The 24505-nt window shown below is 35.4% G+C and overlaps 1 protein-coding gene across 1 annotated transcript; it reads left to right on the forward strand.

The window, feature by feature from the left end:
- Positions 1-267: 267 nt before the first annotated feature.
- On the forward strand, positions 268-24505 carry f8 (coagulation factor VIII, procoagulant component). The gene is made up of 25 exons (XM_055177792.2): positions 268-467; positions 2121-2218; positions 2324-2446; positions 4159-4371; positions 4453-4626; positions 6153-6377; positions 6510-6750; positions 9014-9197; positions 9274-9361; positions 11781-11995; positions 12072-12222; positions 12308-12517; positions 12745-13852; positions 14920-15085; positions 15163-15405; positions 15604-15832; positions 17733-17915; positions 18094-18210; positions 18294-18365; positions 18631-18716; positions 19049-19210; positions 20102-20246; positions 22942-23090; positions 23460-23642; positions 24017-24505. The coding sequence occupies exons 1-25, from the start codon at positions 319-321 to the stop codon at positions 24170-24172; spliced, it is 5070 nt and encodes a 1689-aa protein (XP_055033767.2). The 5' UTR covers positions 268-318; the 3' UTR covers positions 24173-24505.

The raw sequence follows: 24505 nt of genomic DNA on the forward strand, positions 1-24505 counted from the left end.
GTCTGACTGTACAGAACAACAGAAAAGAAATTCTTGTATTAAGTAGTACAGACAGATATTATAGTCTTCTTTTTTCCTCTACTCTTTGGATGACTCAATCACGCATTGCTCATGATTATATTGCCCCCCTCTCTCTCTCTCTCTCTCTCTCTCTCTCTCTCTCTCTCTCTCTCTCTCTCTCTCTCTCTCTCTCTCTCTCTCTCTCTCTCACTCTCGCCCTCTTGTTCTCGCTCCTCCCCAGTCACTTTTGCATTTATACGTATCCTTACAGCATCTCAGCATCATATTCACCAGGTTGTAAGTCACTTAAGTCCAGTGATGAAGATTCTGCTGTTCTTCTTCGTCCTCACAGTGTGTCTGAACTCTTGCTGTGTCCTGACGAAGACTCTGGAGTTCTTCATCGCAGCCCTGGAGACAAAGTGGGAATATGTGTTTACTGATGCCACAGATCCAACTGCAAATCAAAGGTATCATCAGATAACACTGTTAACTTCAATTCATTTTGTCAGTTAATTTCTATGCATTACAAATATTAATAGAATAAATAATTGATGTAAATATTTTTCATAACTTAAGATTTGTAAACATTAACATTTCTTGTATCTTTTAAGACTACAGGGGTTTTAAGAGATAAAATTTGTGTAATTGATGTTTTATGTAATGAATCCTGTTGATGCTGACTGACTGGGTTTAAGTTTTGTTACATGATGTTCTCACATCAAAATAACAGCACAGGTGTTTCGATGCGGTGTGTGTTCAGACAAACAAATCATTGGGTTTGCGACCATCAAACATCATCAGTTTATTGGGATGAAAAGAAAAAAACTGATTACAGGGAATGTTTGATCTCTTCATTAATTGACATGGACTTAATCCAGTAGCACTCAAAAGACTTTGAGGACCGTCCAAACTTCAATTAAAATCTCATAATGCTTGAGTTAATCAGAGCGTAACAAATGTAAAAAAAACTTTGCAATTAGAGTACAGAGTACAATAAATGTTTTATTGAACAAAAGCCTGTTTTACCTTTTGCTATGAAAGTTGTCATCACAATTAGCTTTGATATCAGCAAACATGATTTGATACTACGATAAAAGTTTATACACATTTGATAACCGAAGATAAAAAAAAATTGTTTCCCGGACAGCGCTTATCCTAGTCCCAGACTTAAATGCATATTTGATCAGCCCGAATTTAAAAACACATTGTACTGACATATCTTGACATATATTAGTGACATACATTGTTTGCGTCAAGATGCACACCAGCATTGTTTCTTTAAGGTTTGTTTGTAAAGCCTACTTAAATATCCTAAAATAACTAAGGCCTGATCCTGGATTAATCTAAACCCTGTCCGGGAAACCACCCCAGAGTAACTTTATATTAATGATTGTAAGATGACACAGCTGCCCATTAATAGTATTTTAACCTTAAACAATTTCCAGCAAGCAATAGCCGTCATTTCACCGCCTACGTTAACTAGAGCTGATATGGTCCATAACCCACTTAGCATATTTTTTTTAGGTGTACGTTTTTTGCCAAAACTTGTGAGATGATATTCAGATATTCCATCCTGTAAGCAAAGCCAACAATGATTACAAGCGTTTTGTTTTCATTTATTAATTTCATTTATTTTTGGGCTATATGGTTGGACATTTATTACATTTTAAATGTTTTAGCAGAGACGTCTGGACTCTATTTGGATGGCTTTTAGACATCTTTTGAATGCAAAATTGCTTGCGGATATGTACATTTTTTACAGTGTCATGCCATTTAACACCTAATGGGGCGGTTTCCCGGACAGGGATTTAGACTAGTCCTATAAAAAAAAATTAAGGGCTGACCTAGTTAAACTAAGGTCTGGTCCTGGGTTAAGCTTATCCCTGTTCGGGAAACCACCCCTATGTGTCAAATTGTGATGAAATAAACGTGTTAAAAATAACACAAAATGTGTTGTTCCACTAACAACACATACCTGTAGATGTGTTAGATAAAGATGTGTTGTTTTTAACACGTTCGTGTAACGAAGACAGCGCAATCACACATCTGATGTTCCGATATCCAGTCTAGTAAAAATGAAAACAGCAAATGCCGAATTACTGTTTATTCATTCTATACAGGAAATTTGCGTCCGGTGTTCAGAAATATATCAAGGCTGTATATATAGAATACACTGATTCCACCTTTACGACAGTAAAGTCAAAACCTCCATGGGCTGGTGAGTATGACTTCAATGACGCTTTATGTCATTTTTCTTATGATGTGCTATAGGAATTTGTCTTTACACATGACATTATTTGCACTTGTTTTGTGATGTTTGTAGGTATTCAGGGTCCGACCATCAAAACAACAGTGAACGACAGAGTGGAGATCCACTTTAAAAATTTTGCATCCCACCCCTTCAGTATTTCCCCAATCGGCATTCCATACTGGAAACAATCTGAAGGTGCATTTCTTACTTTATTATTATATAAGACATTTTTACAGAAAAAATACACCGTCAAAAGTTGGTATTTAAAAAATTACTTCAATTGGTAATACCTAAAAAAAAAAATTCAACTATAGATTTTTTTAAATGATCCAACTTTTTACAGTGTATGATATTTTGTGTCCTGTAACATCTTGTGATTCTTGACAATGAGTACCAAATTATTAAAAGAATTTAAAATACAACCATTTGAAAAAGCAAACAGACTGCCACTGCAAAAAAATTACTTTCTTACTTAATGTTTTTGTTTTATTTTCAGCAAAAATATCAAAAAATCTTAAATTAAGATGTATTTTCTTGATAAGCATAATGACCTAGGACAATAAGTCTAGTTTTAGACAAAAAATATAAAATTTAAGCAAATTTGTGCTTAAAACAAGCAAAAATATCCACCAATGGACTAAGAAAAATTTTCTTGAAATAAGTGTTGCACTTCAAAATATTTTTTTTGCTTGTTTTAAGCACTAATTTAATTTAAGTTCATATTTTTTGTCTTAAAACAAGACTTATTTTCCGTGGTCATTTTGCTTATCAAGAAAATACATCTTAATTTAAGAATTTTTTTATATTTTTACTGAAAACAAGACAAAAATACTAGGTATAGTAAGAAAAAAAAATTCTTAGTATTTTTGTCTTGTTTTCAGTAAAAATATCTAAAAATTAAATTAAGATGCTTTTTCTTGATAAGCAAAACTACTCAATAAAACAGATCTAGTTTTTAGACCAAAAATATCAAATTTAAGTGATTATGTGCATAAAACAAGCAAAAAAATATATCAATGGGGTAAGCAAATTTTTCTTGAATTCTTCTTGAATTTATAGTGTTTAAGAAAAATGTTCAAGATTTTTTTGCTTACCACGTTGGCAGATTTTTTTGGCTTGTTTTATGCATGAAATTACTTAAATATGATATATTTGGTCTAAAAACTAGACTTATTTTCTTGGGTCGTTTTGCTCATCAAGAAAAAGCATCTTAATTTAAGAATTTTTAGATATTTTTTACTAAAAACAAGACACAAATACTAAGATGTTTTTTTTCTTGAAAATAATTTTTTTGCAGTGTGTATACACTGCAAAAAATGACTTTCTTACTTAGTATTTTTGTCTTGTTTTCGGTGGAAGTGTCTAGAAATTCTTGAATTAAGATGCTTTTTCTTGATGAGCAAAATGACCTAGGTGAGTAAGTCTAGTTTTGAGACAGGTAATATACAATTTGGGTGAGGTTGTCCTTAAAACAAGCAAAAATATCTGCCAATGGGGTGAGAAAAAAAAATTGTGAAATAAGATTTATTTTTTCTTAAACACTTAATTCAAGTAAAATTTTCTCACCCCATTGGCAGTTATTTTTGCTTGTTTTAAGCACAAATTCACTTAAATTGTATATTTTTTGTCTAAAAACTAGTATTATTTTCTTAGGTCATTTTGCTCATCAAGAAAATACATCTTGATTTAAGAATTTTTAGATATTTCTACTGAAATCAAGACAAAAATACTAAGTAAGAAAGTCATTTTTTTGCAGTGTAGTAATTCTGGGGCTGGCAATAGAAAATAAAAGTAATACCCAGATATACAGCAATATCCTGAGATGTGAAATTTTCAACACCATGTAGTTTTTAAACCTCATCGTGTGTACATTTCACCTGCAACATCCTTTTGCATTTCACCATCAGGCGCAGGGTACGAGGACTTGACTTCTGTGAAGGAGAGAGAGGACGATGCAGTGCCTCCCGGTGGTTACTACAAGTACGTGTGGGACATTTCCCCCAGCAGCGGGCCAGCAGCATCTGACCCCAACTGTCTCACGTACATTTACTCATCACAGGTGGACATCGTACGAGACTTCAACAGTGGACTCATCGGCGCCCTGCTGATCTGCAAAACAGGTGTGAATTTTTTCCTTCCAATCTGAATATAACTACGCAATTTACAAGTTAAGGATCTGATCGCACTGCGATTTCTTTAAGGTGTCCTGACTGAAGAGAGAGAGCAGACGGTTCCAGCATTTGTTCTTCTGTTTGCTGTCTTTGATGAAAATAAGAGCTGGTATCCGGAGGTGGGCCGAACGGACAAACTTAGAAAAACGTCTGGCAGGAGTCAGTTTCACACTATCAATGGATATGTCAACTCAACCCTACCAGGTGTGGTTAGCAGCTTTTAAACATCTCATAAACAGCTTGTCTGTGTGATTTTTTTATTCCAACATTTAATGTCACACTGCAAAAAATGACTTTCTTACTTAGTATTTTTGTCTTGTTTTCAGTAGAAATATCTAAAAATTCTTAAATTAAAGGCGGAGTCCATGATGTTTGAAAGCGAATGTTGATATTTGAAATCACCCAAACAAACACGCCCCTATCCCAACAGAATCTGGACCTTCTGTTGATAGACCCGCCCCACACATATGCAACCCGGCATTTGATTTGATTTGATTGGCTATAAGTGTGTTTTGGTAGTCGGCCCGTCTCCTTTTCCAAAGCGTTTTTCAAACATTGTGGACTCCGCCTTTAAGATGCTTAAATCTAAGATAATAAATCTAGTTTTTAGTTAAAAAATATCAAATTTAAGTAATTTTGTGCATAAAACAAGCAAAAAAATCGGCCAATGGGGTAAGCAAATTCTTCTAGAATTTAGTGTTTACACTGCAAAAAATTATTTTCAAGAAAACAAATTCTTAGTATTTTTGTCTTGTTTTCAGTAGAAATATCTAAAAATTATTTAATTAAAATGCTTTTTCTTGATGAACAAAATGACCTAAGATAATAAGTTATGTTTTTAGTTCAAAAATATCAAATTTAAGTGATTTTGTGCATAAAACAAGCAAAAAAATCTGCCAATGGCGTAAGCAAATTCTTCTTGAATTTAGTGTTTACACTGCAAAAAATTATTTTCATGAAAAAAATTCATAGTATTTTTTGGTCTTGTTTTCAGGAAAAATATCAAAAAATTCTTAAATTAAGATGCTTTTTCTTGAAGAGCAAAACTACCCAAGAAAATAAGTCAGTTTTTAGACCAAAAATATCAAATTTAAGTGATTTTGTGCATAAAACAAGCAAAAAAAAAAATCTGCTAATCGGGTAAGCAAAAAATCTTGAACATTTTTCTTAAACACTTAATTCAAGAAAAATTCAAGAAAATTTTGCTTACCCCATTGGCAGATTTTTTTGCTTGTTTTATGCACAATATCAATTACATTTTATATTACTAGACTTATTTTTTGGGTTGTTTTGCTCATCAAGAAAATACATCTTAATTTAATAATTATTAAATATTTTTACTGAAAACAAGAAAAAAATACTAAGCATTTTCTTTCTTGAAAATCATTTTTTGCAGTGTAAGAAAAATGTTCAAGATTTTTTTTGCTTACCCTATTGGCAGATTTTTTTTGTTTGTTTGTTTTATGCACACAATTTTTGGTCTAAAAACTAGACTTATTTTCCCATTAAGAGAAATCATCTTAATTTAAGAATTTTTAGATGTTTTTACTGAAAACAAGACAAAAATACAAAGATTTTTTTTCTTGACAATCATTATTGAAGTGCAATGCATTGATGCCCCTAAAATAGACCAAATTTCTTTCTTTTGATGTGAAATAAAACTTATACAAGTTTATCACTCAATTCAATTCTTAATATGATAAGATTTGTTAAATTTTGTGTTTCATCAGGTCTAAGTGTGTGCCAGAAGAGCCCTCTAGTGTCCTGGCATCTCATCGGCCTCGGCTCCACACCAGATATCCACAGCATCAAGTTTCAAGGTCACACCCTGAAGGTGTTTGACCATAAGCGAGTGATGGTGGAAATGACCCCGATGACTTTCACTACAGCACTAATGAAACCATCCACCGCCGGACGATTTAACATCTCTTGTGAGATCCACTCTCATCAGACAGGTGAGGATCTTCCTCGACAACCCATTCATGGTTTTATATCTACAGTGAACTTTACTGAAATATATGAAAATATAATGTAAGAGTGAGACATTGTAATACTGATTGTCCTTACTGTTTACTCTTTATTTTCAGCTGGCATGAATGCCTTCTTCACTGTTGATAACTGTCCTGAACCGGTGCAGCTCCCGAGCCCAGACAGACGAAATGTCAATCTTTTAGATGAGGATGAAAATGATGAAGATAACATGTTCTCTACCATCGTATTCAATCCAAGAGGACCAATGATCCGCTCCAGAGGCAAACCTAAATTTTTGGTTCATTACATCGCTGCTGTGGAAATAGACTGGGATTACTCATCTTACAGCGATGACCGGTGAGACTGATTCAGACCAATGTTTCCCCAGCAGAAAATGTTATTTCTTACATTATGGATATTATTATTCATTACTATTACACTTTGTCTCAGATGATGCTATAAAGGAGAAATCAGAGGCAACCACTTACTCATCTTTTATCTTGAGCTTTAGTCAGTGTGTTATTTTGATATCATCTTGCAAATGAGACATCTTTGTATTTTGTATTTAAGCTAAAATGAATACATTCGTTGGTTTTGCTGTTTACATCTTTTAGTGACTGCAGGGGTTGTGTGTAACAAAGTCTTAAATCAAGAAATAATATACTTTTCTAAAGCTAGAAGTTTAACACAATGATTTCAAATGACCGTTTGTATGATTAATTTGAATGAATTAAACATGTAATTCATTGATGATTAAATTTAGACTTGGTTGAATAACTGCTTTGGAAATATAATATAGTAGGGTGACCATACGTGCCATTTCTCCCGGACACGTCCTGATCAGGATTTCGGGTGTGTCCTTCAGAAGCCACATTTGTTGACCATACGTCATCGAGGTTTAAAGGACAAGTTCGGTATTTTACACTTAAAGCCCTGTTTTCAGATTGTTTATGATGAAATAGAACGGTTTATACGGCTGCCCCCCGAGAATTTTCTCTACAATGGGTGTATAGGTGCACTGGAACAATCCTTCCTAAAATGCATTAAACGTTCGTTTACAAAGACGTGAAACTCACCAAGTGCACTGATATGCTCACACAAAAATCGCTGCAAAAGATGCTTTCCAACAGGTGTTTTAGCATTCGTTGTAAACCTGTTGGACCTATTTTTCCAAACGCCTCACACCCGTACATTCTTCCGTTGAAAGTTTGAATAATAGACACTCCAGCCCACTTGGTGGCGATAATCCGCCATTGCCAACTGCAAGAATATAAAAGTTCCCGGCGCGGAGTAATACCGTACCTCACAGCACGTCTAATACAAGTCAATGGAGTTGGACAAAACTACAATAAAACAGCTGTTGGAAAGCATCTTTTGCAGTGATTTTTGTGTGAGCATATCAGTGAACACCCCTGACCACTCTGTGAGTTTCACATCTTTGTTAACGAAAATTTAATGCATTTTAGGAAGGATTGTTCCTGTGCACCTATAAACCCATTGTAGAGGTGGGAGGTGGTAGAACAACACCCGAAAATTCTCGGGCCAGCATCATATGTCCAAATTTCCGTCAAAACCGTTCTATTAAATCATAAACAATCTGAAAACAGGGCTTTAAGTGTAAAATACTGAACTTGTCCTTTAATATTTAAGGTTTAGCAACCGTTACATTTCAAGGTAAACATTACAATGATTGCATGTCTAAAGATAAATAAATCAGAATTTTATAATGTTTTTAACTGAAATGTGAGAACCTCGATGACAAATGCGACTTCCAGAGGACACAGCAAAAATCCTGACCAGGACGTGTTCGGGAAAAATGGCATATATTGTCAACCTTTAATATAGGTCTATGATAAATATTTTTTATTTTAAAGGGATAGTTTACTGAAAAATCCTTTTCATCATTTACTCACCCTAAAGTTGTTCCAAACTTGTATACATTTCGTTGTTCTGCTAAATATATTTGAAAAATCTTTGTAACCAAACAGATCTGGGGCACCATTGACTTCCATAGAAGAAAAAATAATACTATGGAAGTGAATGGTGCCCCAGATCTGTATGGTTATTTACATTTTGCAAAATATCTGCATTGTGTTCATCAAAACAAAGACATTTGTACAGGTTAAGAACAACGTGAGGGTGAAAATGATGACAGAATAAAGTTTTTGGTGAACTATCACTTTAAGTTATTTACAGTATGTAGACTCTCAAAAGAAAATGTACACAACTGTCAGTGAGGCTGTCACCCTTTCAGATAGTACCTAAAAAGTGCAAATTCCAACCTCAAGATACATGGTATCGGTATCAAACTTATACACATCTGTACCTAAAACAGTACTGTTTTAAAGGGTACTGTCCCAGTTACAGCTTTTGTTCATCTGAGAGTAAAAATAGTATATAGTTTTTCTGAGACTATTAGTCAGTTAGCCTGATAGATGACAGGTGTGAAATTAAAACATACATGACAACTGACATTAAAATGGGCCAAAAAATTATAAAACGTTACAATATACATGAAGTATTTGCAATAATACCATAAAATGTAAATTATAGCAAAGGATAGGAATGCATAAAATTATAAGATTTCAGACTATTATATTAGTCTTGTGTGATTTTTCAGGGCTTCATTATTCTCATCGTCATCCTCATCTGAGTGGTTCAGAAAGGGTCCTCAGCGTTTAGGTGGGGTGTATAAGAAGGTGGCGTATGTGGAGTACACAGACAAGACGTTCACTGTGAAGAAGACCACCGGCAAAATGCTAATGGGTCCAGAGCTCATAGGAGAAGTGGGAAATACATTTCAGGTATGAACTGTCCAAATAAGACAAATAGACTGTTAAGCGCACGCATGTATTACTGAAATTTACTCTTCTCCATCAGATTGTTTTTAAAAATATGGCCAGTCGACCATTCAACATTTATCCAAATGGCCTGACAAACATTCAGCCCGTGAAGAAAACCGGAAAAGGTAATCAAAAACTTTAGAACTTTAATTTTAAACTTTAGGTAAGAATATTTTTTCTTGAATTAAGTAAGAAAAAGTAAACTTATTTGAAGATTTTTTTCTTACCCTTTTGGCAGATATTTTTGCTTGTATTAAAGAAAAAATATGTAAGAAATTTATATCACTTATTAATAAAATGGCCCTGATATGTCACTAAACATTAAGAAATCATTTTCATTTCAAATTCTTATATCACAGACAACAGTGGAGTTGCAGCCCTCAACTGGTGTTTATGTTGTCATGTTGTGTATTGGCCACCAGTTGTGTGATTGCAGTACCAGTTTTAGCCACAAGTTTTGTGATTGCAGTACCAGTTTTGGCCACAATCCTACATACTGTTCCTTTAAGCACAAATTTACTTAAATTTGATATTTTTGGTTTAAAAACTAGACTTATTTTGCTCATCAAGAAAATGCATCTTGATTTTAGAATATAGATATAGTAGGGGAGAGCGGGGCACAACCTAATGCTTTTTTGGTTTTGGCTCAATCATTCAAAAACATTTTTGAGTTTGATTAATTATATTCACAAGCAACACACACATCTCTGCTACAAATGAACATTTGAAGTTTGTTTCTAGTACTTACCATTCTTGGACAATTACACCAAACGTGACAGAAGTGCAAACGTTACAACTTACCCCATAAGTAGGGTTAATTGTAACAGGGGGTTAGTTGTAACACTTTCTAAAAAATAAAGTTTGCAGGCAAATATTTCAATTCTATTTTGTTTATATACACACTGTATTCATTAATCCAGCCCTATTCTAACAGTAGTTCAAATATAAATGGATAAAAATGTCTAAATATGTGAGAAAAAGCAGCACAATTATGACCAAATTTTTTTATATGTGACCCAGTCTGTTATAACCATACTAACATACACAAATTCAGAGAAAATGAAAATCAAAGTCTGATTTAAGCCATTCATTTCATTATGATTTCAATCTTTGACGTGACCATATTTAATGCATATTAAAGATATGAACAAAAATAAATTGGACACACGATTTTTGATAAGATAGGGACATTTATTTTGTTGGCAGCCAGCAATCATTGGTGTGTAGCCTATTTAAAACAACGGCAAGAATTACGCTAACGTTAGCGGTTTTCATATCGTAAGTGCTGAGGGGTTAGTTGTAACACAGCGTTACAATTAACACCGCTGGGTCAAATTATTTTCAAGCACTCCAAAAAGTTGCTAAGAGCTGCAGACATATTTCAAAACGATGCTAGTCAACAAGACACTGATTAATATGACATGGCATTGGATTTGGTATCTTACACACCCAACTTAGAAACCAAAAAAAAAACATATGATGAAAACATTTAGGGGCTGTTTATTAAGATGTGTTTTCATCGATCGGATCACAAGTGGACGAGAGAGACACATTACGTTTACACCTGGTATTTAAATCCGTCTCTTTTGTCCACTTTCGACCGCTTCTGTGCTGAATACTATGAGGGGGTGGTCTGTGAGACGGTGGGCGAGTCTCTCTGCTGTCATTCAAACCCGAGCGGGAGTAATTATGAGTTTATATGGACGCAAACTAATATAATGTCGGAGTGCACTGCTTGTTTAGCAAGTAAACATGCTGCACAGTGTTTTGTACATGAGTAAGAGCTTTCTTTGAATTTTCACCGCAATTGATGAAATAGGATCGCGCAACTTTTACACGCTTTCAAAACGAAAATACGGAGGTCAGCCGCTTAGTTTTATCAATGAAAGGCTAAAAATAGTGCTGCTCACCGAATGTTCACGCCAGAAGTCAAAAAAGACGTAAAACTTGTGTTTAATACCTCAGATTAGATAAATGGGCGGAGAGAAGGCGGTCGCGTGTGGCTGTTCGAACGCATCAACCACATGTGCGTTCCGCAACTCCAAAGCGATCCGATCGAAAGTGGTTTCGACCACCTCTGGATGTGATTGAAAGTGGTCGAAAGTGGACGAGCTCAAAACGTTTTGAACACCGTTTACACCTGGCATTAACGTCATCCACTTGTGATCCGATCGACGAAAACACATGTTAATGCCAAGTGTAAACAGCCTTTTACTTACATGCCACCAAAACACTCGTTCATCAATAACTCTCTGGAAAAACATTATAGATTTTTATATAATTTGCGGGAGAAGATTGTCTTTTGGCAACGTGAAAAATACCAGAAAATCAAAACACTCAACCTTGTGCAACAATGTAAACAGTCCATGTTACAACTAACCCCGCATTAATTTTTGCCCCGTGCACCCCTACTTAAAAAAATACTAAGAAAGAAAGTAATTTTTTGCAGTGTATTATTTAAAATACTATCTATCTATGAAGATTATCCCAGCTGTTGTTGAATGTCACAAATAAACCCGTAATGTTTCTTTTTATGGATGTAAGACAATCAGGTGGATCTTCGCTCTTTGGCTGTACCACCGGGTCAGATAATGATGTACCTCTGGAAGCTGACTGCAGAAGATGGGCCAACAGAATCTGACCCCCGATGCCTTACCCGCTTATACCAAAGTACAGTGGACCCGATTCGCGATGTGGCATCCGGTCTCGTAGGACCTCTGATCATCTGCAAATATCAATCATTGAAGAGAGGCCGAGCGGTGAGAGAAGATGGAAACAGTAAGAAATAAATGAACTGATGATATCTAACACTCAACGCTGTTAATCTGTCAACAGGTACATTCGGATAAAGTAAGAAAACTGCTGTTTGCGGTGTTTGATGAAAACAAAAGCTGGTTCTTTGAGGAGAACCTTAAGAAGAACAGTGAAGATCCTCAGAAGATCAACCGCATCGATCCGAATTTCTACAATTCAAATGTCATGCACAGTGAGTGCTGTTTTTAATCTCTGGGTTAAAGCATAGATATATCTACGGTTGTTTATTGATTCCATTGTTTTTTCTCCCGTGTCAGCTGTCAATGGTTTCATGTTCAACCACCTTCAGTTAAGTTTGTGTATTGGTGATGTCATACTCTGGCACGTCGCAAGCATAGGGATTCAGAACGACTTCCTGTCCATCTACTTCACCGGCAACACGTTTGAGAGGGATAAAACGTACGGAACGGTTCTCACGCTCTTCCCGATGACAGGAGACACAGTGACCACTGAAGTGGAGATGCTAGGTACAGGTCAACGTGTTGATCTAATGCAGTTAATTATGCAATACTTGCATTCTCCAAATCCCTAAACTTAAACATATAACATCTTGGTGTGTAAAGCCGAAACAACAGACAGTTTTTCCCAACCGACCACACTGACAGAGTCACCCATGCTTTTTAAATTTTTTTCTTTTGGCATTTTTGAAGAATTGTCTGGGCTAGGATCATCCAATATGTTTTTGTACTTGCAGGCGAATGGGAGGTCAGCGCGTTTGACCCGTCTCTAAAGGACAGAGGCATGAGTGTTCGATACTCTGTTACTAACTGTAAAAAGGTTCTCCCCAAGACCGATAACGAGGACTACGATGAGGAATACATTGATTACAACGCAAATAACTTCCAGTTTCCACGCGGAATATTGGATAGGGACCGCACTATCGCAATTCGAGTGTGCAGAAACAGAACTGCAACGGATTCGGCAGGCGGCTGGGAAAACGTCAGCCGAACTTTGGACAATGAGAGACAAAACAGAACCCCGGTGTGTGAGATAAGATATATTTCAATAAAGAGGGAAAAAGATACGAATGCTTTATCGCAGGGCGGTATCCCGCAGGAAGTTCTGGAAGAACTGGACAGAGAGATGGATGGGAATTCTGTAGAACGTCAGAAGAGGTCCCACCTTGATTCAGGGTTATACAGGAGAAGGCCAGAGTTAGCGAACAAGATTCCCGAAAGTGATCTTACATTAAATAGCACAGAACACGTGGACTCTGAGGAAATGACAGAGGAACGCCAAATTTTGAACATTACAAACATAGTGTCAGATAATGCAAAAACATCCCACGGTTTGGGTGAAGATAAACCCAATGAAACCAATGATGTGTTAAGAAAAATATTTTTGAAAGACAAAAACCGTCAGGAGGGGAAGCTGACTGATTCAAAAGCGAGAGCTCGAAGGGAGATGTTGAGCGTCACCGAAGACAAAACAGACCATGTGGACGTGAAAGTCGATGAAGTTCAAAGCGACAACGAAGTGCTGGACGATTCCGGAAGTTCCGGTCAGATGCGGGACAAGATGGAGGAAAGTTTGAATCCTCTTGACTATAATTACAAAGACCCAAAGAAGCTTCTGGAACGCACATCAAATTCCTCAGAAAACCAGATGGATGGAAAGAAATCATTGGCAAATGACTACGATGACTATATGAATGAAGGAAGCGTTTCAAGTATGGATCACGCATATAATAACAACTTCAACATTAGGTCTGCAGGTTCGAGTTTCAAAAGTTACTACATCGCCGCAGAGGAAATCATGTGGGATTATGGGATTAATCAGCCGGCACAGGTCATCAAACAACGGTAAAAATGCCGACAAGATGTGCCACATTGTCTCATTAAAAATTCTTGACAACTATAAGAATCTCACAAAGAATATGACATATGATGACCACCAGCCAGATCAGCCTGGAAATTCATGCTGGTCTATGATGGTTTTCAGAGTACATTTATGGGTGATTCTCACGAAATCCAGATTTAGAAGGTGTCCAGCATCAGAATTTTTTTTTAAAAGCCCTTAAAGCCATTTTTTTGCACATATAAGATTAAGGTCTGAACTTACTATAACCATTATTTTTAGAGGATTTAAAAAATATTTCCTATAGAATTATTTACATTTTTTAGATTATCATTAAAAAAATTATCATTACCGCAACATGATATTACATTAAATATATGCATTTACAAACTCATGTTTCGGTAATGAGAACTAAAAAGTTGTCTAGGTACTATGAAAAACAAAATTTCAACTTTTATCTGGAGAGAACATATAAGAACTGCTTACCTGGTAGCCATCTTGAGTGTCACAGTCTTTTTTGAAGATGTTAGTTCATTAAGGGCTTAAACAATGATTGAAAATTGTTGCGGAGGATGAGAAAATTTGTCATGGACACCTTTATATTCCTTATTATTTACCAATGATCACCAAATACCACATGTTTCTTTACTGTAAATGTTTTTAGTATAACATGCACTGAAGCTTTTTATTTTTTAGATTTTTTAATTATAAATATTTCCATGTCAAAGAACCCAAATAAAGTCATGTTGCGGTAATGAAATTTTCCCCCTTAAATGTGGAAAAAACAACAAAATTGGTTTGTATGATGTCATTTGAAATCATGTGCATGAAGAGATGTTTGTAACTGTATGCTTCTTATTTTGATACTCTTACCTTGCATTTACTTTTTTATCAAAATGTTTCATGACACCTTATAAATCTAATTTCGCGAGAATCACCCTTATGCTATTCAATCTATACATTTTTATATCATATATATGTGTGTGTTCCCTTCTGCACCAATAACCCAAAGATCAACAGATTGTTTGTGCTGTTGTACTTGCACTGAATATTTTTGTGTGTCCACATGCAGGGAGATGAAGAGAGGACCGAAGAAATACTTTCCAGCCTACAAAAAAGTGATATTCAGAGCCTATGAGGATAAAGATTTCAAGAATCCAATCAAACGAGGAGAAATGGATGAGCACCTCGGCATTCTGGGTCCTGTGCTGAAGGCTGAGATCAACGATTTTCTTACCGTAAGTTCATGTAAAGTGGATTTATTTATTTAACAAAATCAAACTCCCACACTAATTTCGTCGGCTCGTTCCACTAGGTGGTTTTCAAAAACAAGGCAACCAGGTCGTACTCCTTTCATCTGCACGGCGTGTATGATAAGACCCAGGGGAGTTTTGGTCCTGGAATAAGTCCAGGTGGGTTCAAGGCTGGGGAGGTACCAGGTGATCCCGTCCCTCCAGGACAGCAGCGGGTGTACAGCTGGAGAATCTCGAAACGACAAGGTCCTTCAGCTTCAGAGTTTGACTGCAAGGCTGGGGCTTACTATTCCAATGTCAACATGGTAAGCAGATGACAATTTTAAAAAGTAATATTTTACAAAAAAACAAACTTTTAATTTATTTATATCATGCTTTTGCTAAAGCAGCTTTATAGAATCACACATTTTAATTTAATATCCAAATATAAACCTCGACACCACAGATTGACACAGTACTGTACTAAGGAGGCAGGTTTTTAATATAACTTCTTTATGCACCAGGAAAAGGACATCAACTCTGGTCTGATCGGTCCGATGTTGATATGTCGTCCCGGTACACTACATCCAGATGTCCTGCTTCAGCCGGGGGTGACCGATTTCTTTCTCCTCTTCACGACCTTTGATGAAAGGAAAAGTTGGTACCTTGACGACAACATCAAAACGTACTGTGCTCCACCCTGCCAAGTCAGAGAAGACGATCCATGGTTTCAGATCACCAACAGGTTTGCCGGTACGTTACTTTATTTCTTAATGATGTTATTTTTAATGTTAAATAACACATACAATTTACAATTGATTAAACCAAATAGTGTGTTCGTGACATTTTGAAAGTTTTGTCTTACACGGCAAAAAATTATTTTCAAGAAAAAATGTCTTAGTATTTTTGTCTTGTTTTCAGTAAAAATATCTAAAAATTCTTAAATTAAGATGATTTTTCTTAATGAGCAAAACAACCCAAAATAGTTTTTAGACCAAAAATATCAAATTTAAGTGATTTTGTGCATAAAACAAGCAAAAAAAAAAAAAATCTGCCAATTGGGTAAGCAAAAAAAATCCCTTGAACATTTTTCTTAAACACTAAATTCAAGAAAAATTTGCTTACCCCATTGACAGATTTTTTGGTTGTTTCATGCACAAAATCACTTAAATTTGATATTTTTTGGTCTAAAAACTAGAGTTATTTTCTTGGGTCGTTTTTGCTCATTAAGACAAAGCATCTTCATTTAAGACTTAGATATTTTTACTAAAAACAAGACGAAAATACTAAGAATTTTTTTTCTTGAAAATCATTTTTTTGTGGGTTTCCTCAAATAAGGTCTGCATTTGTTAAAAATTAGCAAATGAAATATTTCCAATAAATATTTAATGTTCCTTACCTTATTTATGAGGTCAATAGCCGTGAAATAAGCAGGATAATATACACACTGCAAAAAAATATTTTCAAGAAAAAAAATTCTTAGTATTTTTGTCTTGTTTTCAGTAAAAATATCTAAAAATTCTTAATGAGCAAAACGACCCAAGAAAATAAGTCTAGTTTTTAGACCAAAAATATCAAATTTAAGTGATTTTGTGCATAAAACAAGCAAAAGAAAATCTGCCAATGGGGTAAGCAAAAATCCCTTGAACATTTTTTTTAAACACTAAATTCAAGAAAAATTAGCTTACCCCATTGACAGATTTTTTGCTTGTTTCATGCACAAAATCACTTAAATTTGATATTTTTGGTCTAAAAACTAGAGTTATTTTCTTGGGTCGTTTTTGCTCATTAAGACAAAGCATCTTCATTTAAGACTTTTTAGATATTTTTACTGAAAACAAGACGAAAATACAAATAATTTTTTTCTTGAAAATCATTTTTGCAGTGTGGGTTTTCCTCACGGAAAGTCTGCATTTGTTATGAATTAGCAAATAAAATATTTCCAATAAATATTTAATGTTCCTTACCTTATTTATGAGGTCAATAGGCGTGAAATAAGCAGGATAATATACACACTGCAAAAAAATATTTTCAAGAAAAAAAATTCTTAGTATTTTTGTCTTGTTTTCAGTAAAAATATCTAATAATTCTTAAATTAAGATGCTTTTTCTTGATGAGCAAAACGACCCAAGAAAAAATATCTGCCAATGGGGTAAGCAAAAAATCTTGACCATTTTTCTTAAACACTAAATTTAAGAAAATTTCAAGAAAAATGTGCTTACCCCATTGGTAGATTTTTTTTGCTTGTTCCATGCACAAAATCACTCAAATTTTACACTTTTGGTCTAAAAACTAGACTTATTTTCTTGGGTCGTTTTGCTCATCAAGATAAAGCATCTTGATTTGAGAATTTTTGGATGTTTTTGCTGAGGGCAGGACAAAGATACTAAGACATTTTTTTTTTTAAGATCTTGAAAATCATTTTTTGCAGTGCAGGCAGCCAGTTGTTATCAGGGTACAAGACCACATTGATCGCACACTGCAAAAAATGACTTTCTTACTTAGTATTTTTGTCTTGTTTTCAGTAAAAATATTGAAAAATTCTTAAATTAAGATGTATTTTCTTGATGAGCAAAATGACCAGTGCACTGTCAGGGCTTAACAACCTGCTGCCTAAACATCATCTCTTACATACTTCCCATTTTTCACATAGCTATTAACGGCTATGTGTCAGAGACTCTTCCTGGCCTGATAGCTGAACAGTATCAGACGGCTCGCTGGCATCTCCTCAACGTCGGGACCGGAGGAGAATTTCACGCCGTACACTTTCACGGCCTGCCGTTCAGTGTTGGAAAAAACCAGGAACACCGCATGGGAATTTTCAACCTCTTTCCAGGTAAAATACGCACCCTGTAACATGTTTCACAGTTGAAACACCAGCACTGATTTGAATATATATACACATATTTACAGCATTCATCTGTCCTCCAGCATTATGCTTTGATATGGAATAGCTTTCACACATTGCCCACTTTCTCCATTTCAATACCTCATTTCCAACAATTCTCCATAAGGTGTGTTTGGAACCGTGGAGACGAAACCGGCCATCGTGGGCACCTGGTTAATCGAATGCACCATTGGAGAACATCAGATGGCAGGCATGAGAGCCAAATTATTGGTTTACAACCCACGTAAGTGATTTCTACCTTGATACAATGTTTCTGCATTTGTGTCAGAATCACTGGAAAACTGAAATTATGATTTTGTCTTAAAGGATGTATTCAGCCATTAGGAATGCAGTCCGGATGGATTCATGATGACCAAATAACAGCATCTGATTACTACGGTAGTCGGCCTAATGATTAGTCGTGATTGTTTATGTATTTTGTTATTGATATGTATACTGTATGTATATGTATATGTATGTGTATATATATATATAATATTAATTATATGTAAATATTAAACATGCAAAATGGGTTGACACTCTAGCAACCATATAAAATTCCTTACATTCTTGTTGTGACTTTTGCATGAGCAAACATGAATCATCTAGGATCCTTTGTAATTTATTAACATACAGAAATAGTAAAATCACACTTTTCTTTAAGGTGACTGGAAGCCTGGTTTAGCCCGACTGGGGTTAACTGGATCTATTAACGCCTGGATGGGCTCCAGAACAGATTCATGGCTCCAGGTAAAATAAATCTCTGTTGTTTGTCAAGATAACATGCTGTGTTGTGGTTCATTTTTGAAGAATTGTTATAAATGTCGACCTAGTTCTGGACCTGAATGTATTATCTGCATTGTATGTTTAAAAATAACACAATATAAAACTTTTAATTTATGTGTTGCTCATTTCTCACAATAGTGACTCTTTGCACAATATGCAATCACAATATTTCTTTTACTGTCTGCAAGATAAAGTGAGACTCGCCCTACCAGTTTTTGGTGCTGTAAATAGTATTGTAGAGTCATTTTTTATCCATATAACAGCTAATAGTGTTTATCTCTGTGTGTGTGCGTCAGGTGGATCTGTTAAGGCCGATGCTTCTTCATGGTCTTAAGACACAGGGTGCAAAGACCTCGATGGGTCTGAGCGAGGCCTTCACCATTCGTTATAGCATCAGTTACAGCACAGACCAAGAGACCTGGATCACCTACATAGGAAACAGCACCAAGTCATCTTATGTCAGTAATAATCATCTAATTTTTAATTAACTTAAAAACAGAAAAGAGTTATAATTTGTTTTCACATGACTTACAGAAACTTGTCAATGTCAATGTGTCATGCATGTCACTGCTTAAAGGATTAGTCCATTTTCTTAAAAAAACAAACAGATAATTTACTCACCACCGTGTCATCCAAAATGTTGATGTCTTTATTTGTTCAGTCAAGAAGAAATTATTTTTTTTGAGGAAAACTTTCTAGGATTTAATGGACTTTAATGGACTCCAACACCTAACAGTTTTAATGCAGTTCAAGATTGCCGTTTTAAAGGACTCTAAACGATCTCAAACGAGGCATAAGGGTCTTATCTAGCGAAACAATTGTCATTTTTGGCAAGAAACTAAAAAAGCACTTTTAAACCACCACATTTCTTCTTCCTCCGGCTGTTTGACGAGCCATCGCAACCTCACGTAATTGCGTAATGACATCAAAAGGTCACATGTAACATATATGAAAAGCACATTTGCGTACCATTTTAAACAATAAACTGACACAAAGACAATAATTAGTATAATTCGACATGCCTAGTTTGTGATCGTTTTGGGTCCTTTGAAGCTGTTTGAAAACTGTTTAGTGTTGGGGTCCATTAAAGTCCATTAAAATGAGAAAAATCCTGGATTTTTTTTTATTCAAAAAACATAATTTTGTCTAGACTGAACATAGAAAGACATAAACATTTTTGATGACATCGTGGTGTGAGTAAATTATCTGGATTTTTTTTTTTTTTAAAGAAAATGGACTATAAAATAATCATTTAATTATTTTATATGTTAATTAACTGTCATGGTCACACATTCAGACTGCATTAGATTATTCATCTCTGAATAATGTTCTTGTTTTTGTGACATCAGACCTTCTATGGAAACATGGACGGTTATAAAATAAAAGAGAATTTGTTCTCTCCACCCATCGTGGGTCGATACATTAGGATTCACCCGCTGATGTATCAGAAACAGCCCACTCTGAGGATAGAGCTGCTGGGTTGTGACCTCAATAGTGAGTAAAAAGAAACACAAAGACAGATTTATGTGAAAAGGCACGGGTGCCATCAGAGAGACATCTGACAAAGAGAAAAAAAAACGATTGACTTGATGATGATTTTTCTTAAACACTAATTTCAAGATTTTTTTTCTTGTTTTATGCACAACATCACTTAAATTTGATATTTTTGGTCTAAAAACTAGACTTATTTTCTTGGGTCGTTTTGCTCATCAAGTAAAGGATTTTAATTTAAGTATTTTTAGATATTTTTACTGAAAATAAGACAAAAATACTTTTTTTCTTGAAAATAATTTTTTACAGTGTGGTGTTTGCAAACAGTACACATCAGTGTTGTCTTTGTGCAGTGGTTTCACTATACGAGTGTTGAAATGTTGATGCTTTTTTTTCCATGAGCATCAACTTGCTGTAACTTCTTAGGAATTACATGAGAAGATGATTCACTTCCGACTTTCATTCATGCTTCACTGCAAAAAAAGACTTTCTTACTTAGTATTTTTGTCTTGTTTTTTAGTACAAATATCCAAAAATCAAGATGTATTTTCTTGATGAGCAAAATGACGTAAGAAAAATATTTAAGTGAATTTGTGCTTAAAACGAGCAAAAAAAGTAATCTGCCAATGAGGTAAGAAACATTTCTCTAATTTTTCTTGAATCAAGTGTTTAAGAAAAAAGTAAACTTGTGTCAAGGTTTTTTTCTTACTCCATTGGCAATTTTTTTGTTTGCTTGTTTTAAGCACAAAGTTTATATTTTTTGTCGAAAAACTAGACTAGTCATTTTGCTAATCAAGAAAATACATCTTTCAATATTTGTACTGAAAACAAGACAAAAATGCTGGGTAAGAAAGTGATTTTTTGCACTGTAGGCTACATATCACCTGCTCTTCTTCCTGCTTTAAAACTCTTGCTGAGTCCCAATTCGCCTACTTACACTACGACCTAAAAGTATGTACTGTTTTTGTGAGGAAAATGTACGTACTTTTGAGTGTGTAGCAAAAGAGTATGCACGTTCTGGGACGTACTTCGATGACGTCATGCAACGTGAACGACAACGTGGTTGCCTAGTTACGCACACCAAACGCAGGTCGTTTGTGTGGCGGCTGGTTATGATGTTCATGTGCAACAATGTGTGTAACGAAAGCTACTTATTTTAAAGTCAAAATAGTTCAAGTTTATAGTATAACTATTGTTTAACGTATTTTATGCTTATTTTATACTTATGTATGCAAATTAAAAATACCGCGATGAAAATGAACCATGCTTTTACTATAGTAAAAGTTTAGTAACCATATTTCTTAATAAAGTTAACATTTGTACAGCCACAGTATTACTACAAATAAGTCAGTGTGGTTAAACTATTAGTGTAGTAAAAGGTGTTTATTTTCATAAGGGTTTATATAGTAAGGTATAAATCTAAGACAGAAACATAAAAAGAAATACATAAAAAAGACACATGCATGACACAGTACTACAGCCATGGTACTTTATTTTCACAACATCAACCGAATATTACGAGACAATGAAAGATAACTTTAATTAGGGTTAAACATTTGAATTCTTACACTTAAAAGCTGAGGGCGCATCTCCGCTGCTGCGTCTGGCTGCCATAATTACATCACCACAAAGCTCCTCCCTCCCGCACGCAATGGGTTGTGGGCAATATTAGCCGTTAGAGTGTGGATCGATCTGAACTTCGAAATCTAACCGGAAATAGTAGACCATCCGGGTATCTTTGGGATACTCATTTCAACATACTACGTTTTGGGACGTACTAATTCTAGTTTCGAATACTATTTAGGACGGATAGTATGCGAATTGGGACTCAGCATCTGTCTTCTTTATTGGATTCGGCTTTGACTTTAATGACTTCATTATCAGAGTTGATTTGAACTGAACAGAAAATTTTTTTGAAAGTATGCTAGTTTTCCAGCTCCCCTGGAGTTGAACATCTGATTTTTGCCTTTTTGGAGTCCATTCTACTGATCTCCGGGTCTGGTGCTGCCACTTTTAGCATAGCTTAGCATGATCCATTGAATCTGATTAGACCATTAGCATCGCGCTAAAAAATAACCAAAGAGTTTATAGATATTTTTCCTTTTTAAAACTTGACTCTTCTGTAGTTACATCGTGTACTAAGACCGACAGAAAATTAAAAGTTGTGATTTTCTAAGCAGATATGGCTAGGAACTATGCTCTCATTCTGGTGTAATAATCAAGGACTTTGCTGCTGTAACATGGCTGCAGGAGGCGCAATGATATTACGCAGCAGCCGAAAATAGTCCCCTTAGTAACTTTCAATAGCAGGAGACTATTTTCGTGCAGTGCGTGGTGTCGTTGCGCCTGCTGCGGCCGTGTTGCGGCGGGGGAGTCCTTGATTGTTGCGCCGGAATGAGAGTGTAGTCTCTTATCTTAGTGCACGATGTAGGAGTCAAGTTTTAAATAGGAAAAATATTTAAACTCTTTGGGTATTTTTTTTGTGCAATGCTAATGGTCTAATCAGATTCAATGGATTATGCTAAGCTATGCTAAAAGTGGTATCGCCAGACCCGGAGATCGGCTGAATGGCTTCCAAAACGGTGGGAATCGAGTGTTTGGCTCTGGGGGAGCTGGAAAATTAGCATATTTTCAAAAAAAGTGGAGTGTCCCTTTAAAAACTGATAAGCATGAGCATGTTTCCGTGTGTGTTTTTTAGGTTGTTTCATGCCATTAGGAATGCAACGCCAGTTGATTCCCAGCAGCAGTATCACAGCCTCATCGTTCCTGAACAAGTGGTTACTCTCCTGGAGTCCTGATCTCGCTCGGCTCAATCAGGAAGGTCGTGCAAATGCGTGGAGACCTAAGGTACACTGCCAGTCTATCTATCATCTATCAAGTGATTTTCCTCATTCATCCAATCACTGCATGTTTTCCTAGAGAGCTTGTCTTCTTTGCGTGTGTGTTTAATACTTCCTCCAGCAGTTTTTTGTGTCTGTGTGATAAGACAATGTTATTAAATGTACTTATCAATCTCTTCATTTAATCTGTCAGCAAGAGGAGTTATGAAAGAATTTGACCACAGTTCCTCCTCACATATTTTGCATAATGGTTCTGCAATCACTTCTTGCATGTTGTTCGTGGAGATTCTGGCAGGGTGTTGTGAAAATTCACTGCAAATTATTTAGAGCAGCAACGAAAGAAACCATAAATCTAATTCTCTCTGTCTTTCTCTAGACTAATAATCCTCATGAGTGGCTACAGGTGGACTTTAGTTCGATGAGAAGAGTGACAGGTGTAGTAACACAGGGGGCTCGAGCTATGCTAAAACATATAATGGTCACTGAATTTACAGTCTCCTATAGCAATGATGGTCGAAGCTGGACCAGCGTGAAGGAGCAGCTCACAAACCAAGATAAGGTGTGTGTTTGTCTGTGCACGTTATAGTTTAATGGTGCCAAAGAATGCATTGAAACAATATGTTAAATTGTTCTCTGATATCTACATAGAAGGCTTTTTGCTTTATTAAGTGCAAAAATTATCCAGAAACATTTTTATGTCCATTTACAACCCTAAGATTTGCCTTTAGAATAAAATGGTCTATTTTTTTACCTTATTTGAAAAGGTCATGAATAATAATGTTGAGCTCTGCTCTGATTGACTGTTTAAAAAAAAAATATTGAATCACAATTGATCCAAATTAAGTTTAAAGCTCAGTATTTCGTAATATGCATCAGTTTTAAAATGAACCTCATGTAATCTTTGCATTTTTGTTGATATGCTCTTTGATCCAGATCTTTGAAGGAAACAGTGAATATGATGAGGAGGTGCTGAACTACTTTGATCCTCCACTTTTTACACGCTTTATACGCATTCACCCTAAAGGCTGGATCAGTGAAATCGCCCTCCGGGTGGAGTTTCTGGGCTGTGATACTCAAACATCACTTTAAGATATAAGAGATGCACGCGCAGGAGACTGCAGGTGAAAGAGACAACATGGCGTCTTATATCTGCCCACATAAGCAATATACAGTCTACTACTTTATGTGTTTCTCATGATTTGCTGTAAGTTATAAAAAAAATTACTGTCAACAACAGTACACACGTTGTCTGCTTCTGAAACATTATTCTGGTGAGTTTATCTACCCACCCTTATCATTTTTTGGTAATCTGTTTGTATATACTGGTCTGAGATGACTACTGAATTTGCCATATGCTGTACTTTTGTATTTTGTACTGTGAAACAGAAGTGAAATTTGTGTTTTATAAAATATTTAAATCAG

The sequence above is a fragment of the Misgurnus anguillicaudatus genome, chromosome 16, assembly GCF_027580225.2.
Source record: "Misgurnus anguillicaudatus chromosome 16, ASM2758022v2, whole genome shotgun sequence".
In the NCBI taxonomy this organism is placed as follows: Eukaryota; Metazoa; Chordata; class Actinopteri; order Cypriniformes; family Cobitidae; genus Misgurnus; species Misgurnus anguillicaudatus.